General features: G+C 43.8%; 1 protein-coding gene across 3 annotated transcripts in view; it reads right to left on the minus strand.

Moving 5' to 3' along the window:
• ATP2B2 (ATPase plasma membrane Ca2+ transporting 2) overlaps window positions 1-10,456 on the minus strand; it is a 423,952-nt gene that overhangs the window by 10,794 nt on the left and 402,702 nt on the right. For 2 of the 3 annotated variants that reach the window (XM_069083948.1, XM_069083949.1), the window contains exons 17-19: window positions 9,457-9,668; window positions 9,221-9,328; window positions 6,743-6,925 (exon numbers count right to left, since the gene is read on the minus strand). In XM_069083948.1, coding sequence (XP_068940049.1) covers window positions 6,743-6,925; window positions 9,221-9,328; window positions 9,457-9,668 — 503 coding nt within the window. Of the gene's footprint in view, window positions 1-2,307; window positions 2,484-6,742; window positions 6,926-9,220; window positions 9,329-9,456; window positions 9,669-10,456 lie in introns of all 3 variants that reach the window. The other variant, XM_069083950.1, reaches the window with a different exon arrangement.

The raw sequence follows: 10,456 nt of genomic DNA on the forward strand, positions 1-10,456 counted from the left end.
CTCTAACCCTACAGAGCTTACAAGAAAAGCTCCAAACTAGCTTGAATATCCTGCAGGTGACAAGGATGGGTCTTACCTCCCCATTGGTATAGATGTAAATTTAGAGCTGGAAGAGACCTTAGTGGTCATCAAACTCAACCCCCTAATTTTACAGATAAGGAAACGGAGGTCCAGGAAAGTTATGAGATTTACCCAGGATCACGATCACTAGGTACCTAGAGCAGGATTTGAACTTAGGTATTCTCATTCCATACTCAGTTTCTGATTCACTATGTCACCCAGAGGACTATTTGAGGTTGTAGAGCTAGCAAGAAATGGCAGGAAGATTGAAAGTAGGAAAAAATATTTCAAGCTTCACTTACAGGTTAATGCATCAGGGGCTAGTGGTCACAGAAAGCTGGAAATTATTATAGACTATTTTCAGAATATATCAGGCCATTTATACTCCTAGGACCCAAAGACCCAACAAAGGAAAGGGATTGGGAAGAATAAGAAGAATAAAGAATAAGAATAAATAAGATATACATTTCCTTGTTGTATATCACAATCCAGACCATTTGGAATTGTAGTTGTATCTATGGCTACCATCTCAATAAAGTCTGAACTGAGCTGGACAACATTCAAGCAAAGATAACCAAATTGATTGAGATGATTAAGCAATTGCCATAGAAGGGTGAGCTTAAAAAAGATGAGGTTCTTCAAGTCAAAACTGATGGAGATGGGGATGGGATCAAAGTCAATATCATCACTGGGTATGCAAAAAAGGACTTGTTCCACTTAATCCAGAAGATGTCTAGATCTAATGGACAGAAAAGGACTAGAAGACAGAATATATACAGAGTTTAAAGAAGTATTGAATAAATTTGTGGATGACTGATCACAAAAAGGTCATTATGGGAAGCTGGAATTTTTGTGGACATCTCTGTTCATGGGAGGCTCACACACTCTGATAGAGATGGTAAAAGTGCTCACTCAAGGGAAGTGATATTATTATCAGTAATATCAATAACAATTATGATATTAATATTATGGGAGACATTATCAAAATCAAGAATATGAGGGATGAATTTCATGTCCCTGGGTATCCCTGTTAGAGATCAAATCTTTGGCTGGAAGGGGCCATAGGATAGATTTAAGTATAGAGAAGAGGAAGCTTTCTTATGTTCTCAAAACTCTCTCAGTTGTTTTATACTTCAAATGTGCTAATGTTCTTAAAAGTCTTTGGGAGTGGACATATTTCTGATTCTTGATAAATATTTTAAACTACCCTGATTTCTCCATCAGACTTTTCTCTGGGGCCTCCTCTGTAAAATGGTAGAGTTGACCAGAATGATGTATCTTTGGGATTCCTTCCAACTTTGATGAGTTTCTCTCTGAAGCAGTGCTATCTTCATTGAACAAAAAGGCCTCAAAGCATGAGACCAGTAGGGCCTGGGAGGAGAATGTAGCAGGGTTCTTATTCTGACAGTGAGGGTAGAGGATTGGCATTAGTTTACAGAGGGCTCTATTGACCTTCTCATTTTTATGAGCAGTTAGAGATAAGGACCAGAGGTTGTAGGTACCAGGACAAACCAAGTCAATCCCACGACCAAAGCTAGACCATTAGTCACTAAGCCTGACTCTCTGACATTGCGTGAATCTCAAACAACAAGGGAATATATTTCCTTGCCCCTGTCTATGTGACATCAAGAGCATTGTACCCATAGAAGGAAAAGGAGCACAGCAGGGGTGTTTCTTTTCCTTCTCTTCATCCTTTCTCTTCCTCGTTAGTGATGCTTAATGGGGATTTTGAGAATCACCACTGACTAACCAGATCTTTGGCCCTGTCTTCAAATTGGAGATGAGGAATTCAGTTGGGCCATAGGGACCTTCCAGTTAGAGACCAACAAGCTTTTGGGATCTGGCCCAAACCACAGTTCAATGATCTGAGGGAAACCAATCTCTGCTCAAGGCTAATTCAAGGGAGGGATTGGGAATTGGAATTTTGGAGACGTTTCCTATTTCTCTTACTGGCAGAGTGGATTCCAGTTCATCCCCAGGGACAAGACAGCAAGAAATGGTGCTTGGGTCCAGGACTGGAAAGCCCCTACGACCAACTCTATCCCTTATAGCTGGTTATGATCCCCGGCAACGGCAGCTCATTGACTGACTGTGATCCTTCTCATGAGCTGTGATCACCTGACTGACTGCTCTCTCTGGACTGAACTTCCCAACCATCTAGACACCCTGCCCACCCCGCCCACCCACCCGCTTGCCCACTTGAGAGAGTTGGCATCTCTGGCAATTGGAGGCATTAAGAATTCACACTCACGCCCAGCTGCAGCAGGAGGTGTGCTGGTAGGAGAGGAAAGAACATTGGATAACGATACGTGGCTAGGGCTAGAAAGATTGGTTACATCCTGGCTCTGGCTTGTGACGGAGGACTGTCTCCTGAGAGCCCCCTGAAAGGAAGCGCCACTCTTGAAAGTATTGACTACTTCAATCTGCAACGGAGGAGAGAACGAGACAAGTTGCGAAAAGGATGGACACAACAACTACACAGCTGACAGGCATGACAACCAAAATAAGAGCAATAATTAATAATAATAATTAATAATAATAGCAACAATAACACCAGCAACAGCAACAATAATAATAATCATATTACTTAAATTTAAAAAAATGAAAAAACAAATAAACACAAACTAAAATGTCTTAAGGAATTTCTGCCTAACCCCACCCCGTTTGGGAGGCTCTAGACTTGGGCAGCCCCCAGCCTCCAAGGGGTTTCTAATCAGGCAAAGGTGGGGAGAGGGGTTGTTTCCCAGGGAACAAGAACTTCTTTCCCATCCCTAGCTCCCAAGGAGGGCCAAGATAAAGCCTTCCCCAAGCTGTGGGTCAAAGGATGAGGTCCTACTAGAAGAGAGGGTCTTGGAGAAGCTTATACCTTGGGCCCACCCATGGTGTGAGTTGGGCAGATTATAGAGATAGACTCTACCCTGGGATCCTTTTAGGATCACCATCAGTATCCTTCATTGAATGCCACTGCTTCATCTCCATTTAGGAAATGAGACTCCCCCCACCTCCACCCCCAAACAGACATGTCCAGGTCATTTCACATATTTGTGGTTTGGGTGAATGGAACTTTAGTTGTTTAAATGGCACACCATATTGCGGACTCTGGTTTCATCTTCTCTAGTAAGTTTATTGGCTGGAATCACCCTCAAATGCTCACGATGAAAGAGGAAGAGATACAGAAAAAGATCTATCAGACAAATTGCCCCCTTTCTCCATACAAGGTGGGTTCATTCACAGCTCAGCTGAATGAATGCCACCAGGGATCTTAATAACGGCAGACTTCGATGGCACTTGAAAGTTGGCCAAATACTTTCCATACATTACGTCAGCTAAGCCTCGTAAGAACCCTGGGCAGCAGAGAAGGTCAGTAGTGCTGCCCTCATTTTACATATGACAAACCTGAAGTTCAGAGAGGTCACGGGTAGAAAGAGACAGAGTTGGGCTTTGAACCCAAGCCTTTTAACTCTCAAGGCCAGGGTTCTTTCCACTATTCATCCCACACACTGCCCCTGCAGCCTTAAAAATGACTGGGGGAGATCTCTGAGAATGCTAGAAGCCCAGGCCTCTCAGAAGTCAGGGTATCAGGCAAAGAATCAGACTCAGAACCATGAGTTCTCTTTGCCATTCTCCATTTTTCCAGTTCCTGGGCAGAGACATTCAGGCTGCTCACTCTCCACAGAGAGAACAGACCAGATTTGTTAACAAGTGTTCTGCCCTAAGACACATATGCAGAATCAAGCCTGGGGCACAAAAGGTCCATAGGCTAGGCCTTGTGTTCTACCTCACTGGTTTTGCCTTTTCCCCCCTTTCTGCAGTCTATGGGGTTGGGGACCCTCACTGTCCCCCAGGCTCTTTGGAGCCCCACACATGATTCTTTCACTCCTTTGTAGGGAACGAGAGTGAAATTGTTTGGAAACAACCCCTGACTCCTGGGGGGATAGGCAAAAGTTACCATAGAGTCTGGTGGTGAGGGAGAGCAAGCTTGACCATGTCCTGGTTCTAACGACATCAGTAATAAAAAAGAAACACATGTAATGATGCCATGCACCCAGGACTATACCCATCCTCTATGTATGGTAGATGGCAGCATTTCTCTAGATGCCACCAGAACAATCATTCACATTTCTGGAGCTTTGTAAGGTATACAAAGCATTTTCCTCATGTCCCCTCTAAGGTAGGTGGTATATATATATATATTATTATCTCCATTTTTTAGATGAGGAGACTGAAGCCCAGTTATACCTCTTACTTGTGGTCACTAAGCTAGAAATGTCAGAGCAAGGGGTGCTGCCTGGGTCTTTCTGCCTCCCAATGCAGGACTGTTTCCAGTATACCACATTGCCTATGTGAGTTGGCATATTGTGTATTATTCCCATTTGAGGTCCCCAAAGTTGTTGTTTGGATAAATAACAGACATTCAGAATCCCAGAGTCCCAACGATAATCTGCTGAATCACATTCTTCATAGGAGCAGTTTTCTACATTCGTGAGTCCTACACATAGATTTCTGCATATGCATGTAACCTATATGAATTTTTACTGGTGTATACATCAATGCCTTTTTACATGGGAGTCTGTGGGTATGCTTTGGTGGTTGTATGCATGGTTCTGTTGTGTTTAGGAATGGGTGTATTTTATATTATATGCAAGAGTATATTTCTACATGTAAGATTATAGGTGTATTTCTGCATGTGTGTGTATATCTGAAGCATGTTTTTTTTTTCATACACATCTATATTATGTGTAAGTTTCTGCAAGGGTAGCTAGGTGGCAGAGTAGATGAAGAAAAGGGCCTGGAGTGAGGAAGAACTGAGTTCAGATCTGACCTCAGACACTTAGTGGCTGTGTGGCCCTGGGCAAGTCACTTAACCCTGTTTGCCTCCGCTTCCTCATCTGTAAAACAAGAAGGAAATGGCAAACCACTCTTGTAACTTTGCAAGAAAATCCCAAACGGGGTCACAAAGAGCTGGACACGACTGAAGGGATCCAACAACAAAAGTTTCTGCACGTACAGGCATCTGTGTGTTCCAGCACTGTGTGCACAGGTACAACTCCACATGTGAGTTTATTTATGGGTGGGCTTTTCAGAATGTGCATGTATACTTACTGATGTTTTTGTATGTGCATAGATGGTATGCTGTGTCTCTGTGTGTGCTCACACATGTTACATGTGGATGCATACATGTGTTTCTGCAAGTCCATGTTGCTATGTTTCTGCATGTGATTTAGAAGTACATTTTTGCACAGAAGGGAGAGGGTGTGGAGTTTAGATTTAGAGCTGGATGGAACCTTGTGGCCTCATCTATTTTACAGTTGGAGACACCGAGAATCGGGGACACTAAGTAGGATGGCCAGGGTCACAGAGATTATTAGGTCTTTTTCAGTCATGTCTGATTCTTTGTGACCCAGTTTGGGGTATTTTTGGGCAAAGATACCAGAGTGATTTGCCACTTCCTTCTCCAGATCATTTTACAGATGAGGAAACTGAGGCAACCAGGGTCAAGTGACTTGCTCAGGGTCATACAGCTAGTAAGTGTCTGAGGCCAAATTTGAACTCAGGTCTTCCTGACAGTGAAAACGAATTTGAATTCAGATCTTCTCATCTCTAAGAATGTCTATCCCCTGGGCCCCCTCGCTGCCCCACACTGCACGTGTGTTTGTGCATGTGTATGAGAAGAGAATTGGCATCTGGGTGAGAACTTCCTGGATGTGTGTGCATGCCCCTTGCTGTGGGAAGGTATGTCACATGTAGGCCTGGAACCACTTTGTGAAGGTTAAATGAAAAGGAAACACTTTGGGAAAGATGAAGCAGCCTGCAGAGGGCTCTGGGCTGGGTTAGAGCATTCCTCGATTGGGTTAGGGCCCCTAATTGTCCTTTGCTCTTCCTCATCAAAGTAAAGACCTCTGTGGGGAAGAGGGGAGAGGCTGGATGTGCCCAACCACCCATTACAAGCAAGCACCACGAAGCCCACCCAGTAGAGGCCCCAGCCTGGGCTTGCAGTCTGGGATCTGACACTCACCTCTGAGAACCGACGGTCAGCTGAAGGAGTCGTGGGTGGAAGCAGTCACCCCTACTCTTGCCCACCCTACCCCCAGCCTTGCCTCAATCCTGCCAAGACTCACTGAGAAACTCCAGCCGCCTCCTCTGAGCTCATTAACTGCTGCAGTTATTTCTACTCCCCCCCACCTATTCTAATTGACTATAAAGTGAAGATAATTAATTAATCAAGGTGACAAAATGTAATTAGAGGAGGCCACTCTCATGGAAAATATCTATATAAATAAAACCCCCAGTGGCTTTGTTTGGGAGTATGCCATGATTTCAGTGCTGGTGGTGGACCCACGGAGATGGGAGCATCTCACTATATGGGATCTTGGCTCTGAGTCACATTTGGTGTAAGGGAGGAAGGAAGGGCAGGAGTATGGCTGCTTCTCTAACAGACCCAGCTAGATGACATGGCCCTGGGGACTGCCATTAGTGGGAGGAAGAGATTTTGACTACACTATTGAGGGACCTGCTGATTAGGACTCTGGACAAGATGGCCATTCCTCTTCCTCACTTCTCCCATCCCTGCCCCACCTAAACCCTTGCATTTGCCAAAGGCCTTCATGTGCAGTACCCTGATGTGAGGATACAGTGCCCATCACTGCCCAGGATGACTCTGGATTTGCCACACTGTACGTACCTGAGTTTGGATTCTATTCAGGCCACGGAACCACAGGATCTGTCCACGTCGAAGTTCTCTCTCAGCATGATCAATCTCCTCCACGTCCTCATTGAGTTCTTCCTCAGGGATCTCCTCTTTCTGAGTGAGCCGCCCTGCCTCCTTCAGGAACTTGAGCCTGCTGGTCGGGATTGTGGCAATGACCTGAAAAGAGACAAGTGGAAATCAAAAGAGGCACATTTATTCATTTGTGAATTAAATCATTCACTGATCAAGTCATTCATTTACTTATTTGGTCAGTCAAAAAAAAATTCATTGTGCACCTATTGTGTGCCAATCACTGTACTAATTCACTTATTCAAACAATAAATATTGCCTAAGTTCCTATTATGTGCCCCACATTTACTTTAGGATTACAGGCCCAAGAAGATCTGAATAAGCAGAGGAGAGGAGAGGTAGCTTCTTAGGCAGAAATAGCAGAACAGGCAAAGACATGAAGGTGGAAATGTGAATTAGAGGGTGATGGTCCCTTTAACTGGCTGCCAAGGGTGTGTAAGTGTGTGTATATATGTATGTTTGTGTGGGTGTGTGTGTGTGTACACATATACACACACACACACACACACACACACTTCCAGGATATCTATGTGAAAGTTGAACTCAAAAGACAAAGATTCATTATGTTTTGCTCAGTTCTTTCCTCCACTAAGACATGGAATTTGGGGAACACCATGCCAGCAAACAAGTCCTATGAGCCAAAAAACTTGAGAATTAATTTCCCATGGCAAGGAGCAAATCTAGTGTCCCCCAAGCAAAATGTTGTCTTCTTCAGAAGAATGAGAGAGATGTAGCTCAGTTTATCCAAGGTTTCCAATTGACTTTCTAGGATTCAGAAGGACCATGTTGACTTCTTCCAATGGTCCACCCCCACAGCTCATCTAGGGCAGGAGCTCCTAAGTTAACAATGACCTCCTTTTAGAGATAGAACTACCCCGGTTTTCAGTGCTACTAGAAGAAGGTGCTAATCTTTACAGCCTGTGGAGTACCCAGTAAACATGAATTATGAGATAAACATAACATGGGGTGTTCACTCGAAGGATATGTTGTGTTGGATAAGATACCTCTTGGTATGCAGATGCTAACAATAAGGGTTGATCTCCTCATTCAATTGTCAGACAAAGAGCATCTTTGATTGCCCTTTGTACAGAGGGGTAAATTTTAACATGGGGGTGGGTAGCCTTCATTGAAACCCTTCAATAACACAATTCTCATTTGGGCATATTGAGGTGTCATAGTTGTCCGTGCCAACTGGGCTGGAACACCCTCAGGTACCTTTTTATACAAAAGGGAAAAGTGGGAACCCTTAGGATGACCCCTTTAGGCAACCAGCCCCAGCATAGACAGCTGGGCTTCAGAGTTTCACCTCTGAAAATTATTGCATGTGATCTTGGGCAAGTCACTTAACCTCTGCAGACCCCTCGCTACCTCTCTAAGACTATAAGTTGCAACAAATACTGATCTGCTTTAACAGTTGGAGTTTCTTCACCAGGAATTCTCCATACCAGTGAATCAAACACCCTATTGGTTCCTCTCTGAATCACCCCCTGCCCCCCCCCCCAAAAAAAACCCAATAACAAAAAAAATCCCTTAGGACCCAAATCCCAAATTCAGGTGACTAAAATTTCTCACTTGTAACAGGTTTCCCGTATTAGAAAGTATCCTCAGTAAATATTTTCCATACAAAACTAAGCCATGGCAGGTCCGTGGACTTAGGGACAAGAGAAGCCGAGGAATTGACAGAAAAGACTTGGTCTGAGAAGGTTGTAGTAACAGAAAATTAGAGGATATCAGAATTGGAAGCGACCTGGTGATCATTCATCCTATCTCATTCAAAAGAAGAAATATGTCCCAAGTGGCAGATGGATTTAACTAAAGGTATAATGTGCTGTTGGGGGCTGAATGTGGAGTCAGATGAGTTGGATTTTAATCCTGCCTCTGCACTTAGTACCTGTTTTGATTCAGTCATGTCATTATCCTCAACTGTGCAGTGAGGCAGTGGGACTAGATTGTTTCCAAGGTTCCTTCAGGTTCTAGATCTATCATCCTATAAGTAACTTCGGCAGAGTTGGGACTAGGATTAGGTTTTCCTAACTCTATTCAATTTAACTCAATGAGCATTTCGTAAGTGTCTGCTATATGCCAGGCACCATATATGAAGTCAAACACCAAGCAGTCCTCATACTCAGCAATTTAAAGAGCCTCCATTCACTGGTGGGGGTGTGATGAGGACCACAACATATTCACAAAACGCAAGCAAGTGCAAAATAAATACTAAAGCATTTTGGATGTTGCATTAATGTTGGGGGGGGGATCAGGAAGGGACACTTATAGGACGTGGTGCTTGAGCTGAGCCTTGAAGGAGGTAAGGGCTAGTTATAAGAGGCAGAAACTGCTTGCTTGTATTCCACTTTGAGAACGAACCCGGCAAGAAGAGCTTACCTGACCCCAGACAAGCTCTCCTAGTCCAATGAATATACACCACATCCACTGGTCAAGCTGGAGAGGAGAACAGCTGAATGGCTTCCCCCCGAACTGCACAATGACTATCTGGAGACAAAATTGGAGACACAAACCCATCACCAGAAGCACAAGTTTCATCTCTCAGAGCAGGGACTGGGACTTCCTGCTGGCAGGGGGCCAGGTGATGTTCTTCCAATGAGGATGCCCCAGGTTACCTGAATGGCGAAGGTGCCCAGTACAATTGTGCAGAAGATGGGGTTCCTGAAGATGCCGTCAAACACATTCCGCTCCCCATGGATTTTCCGGGCATTGATTTCATTGAACAGCTGCATCATGACGAAGGTATTGAAGATGATGGTATAGTGCTCAGAGGGAGGAGAGTGGAGGGGGGCATTGCGTCCACTGTCGATCATAAACATTTTCTCTCCTATAGAAAGGAAAGTGTTAAATAAAATCAAAAGGGTCCCAGGGACATGAGCTGTGTGACCTTGGTCTAGTTCTTTGTTTTCTCTATGCTTCAGTTTCCCCATTTATAAAATGATGGGTTAAGACTGGCTGAACTCTAAGGTCCCTTCTAGTGCTAACATTCTCTAATTTTACCTGTCTGCTCTACTATGGCCACACAGGTGTTTGAGTGGTGATAGAAAATGGAAGGGGGGAGGAGAAAAGGATATATGAAAATAAGTTCTTTTATGAAAGTGGTTCATAAACTTTTTTCCACCTCATAGCACTTAATTTTTTGCCATCAGTAGGGAACTATAAAACTTCTATATGCTTGAAAGTGAAACTTCTATCCATTCCATCCATTTCAAGTCAAGAGAGAGATTTCCTGTAATGTTGACTCACTTGCTTCAATGGTGTGAATAATCCTACTGAAGTTGTGGGTCAAAGTATTTCTGCCCATCTTGGGTTATATATCTATAACCTTCCATAGGTTCCCTGAAGGAACTCTGCCTGGTGTACTAAGGGACTTCCTTCACATTTCAACATTATGAGGATACCAATGGAATATGAAGGCTATTCATGGTCTATCCCTTACTCTAGTCATGTGGTTAGCCCATCTTTTTTGATAATAAATTTCCCTGATGAAGTTTCTTCTTCTTCCTTCCTTCCTTCCTTCCTTCCTTCCTTCCTTCCTTCCTTCCTCCCTCCCTTTCCTTTCTTTCTTTTCTTCTTCTTCTTCTTCTTCTTCTTCTTCTTCTTCTTCTTCTTCTT

This window comes from Petaurus breviceps, unplaced genomic scaffold (genome assembly GCF_028583685.1).
Source record: "Petaurus breviceps papuanus isolate PSGF00001 unplaced genomic scaffold, PetGlider_PUasm1.0 174, whole genome shotgun sequence".
NCBI classification, from domain to species: domain Eukaryota; kingdom Metazoa; phylum Chordata; class Mammalia; order Diprotodontia; family Petauridae; genus Petaurus; species Petaurus breviceps.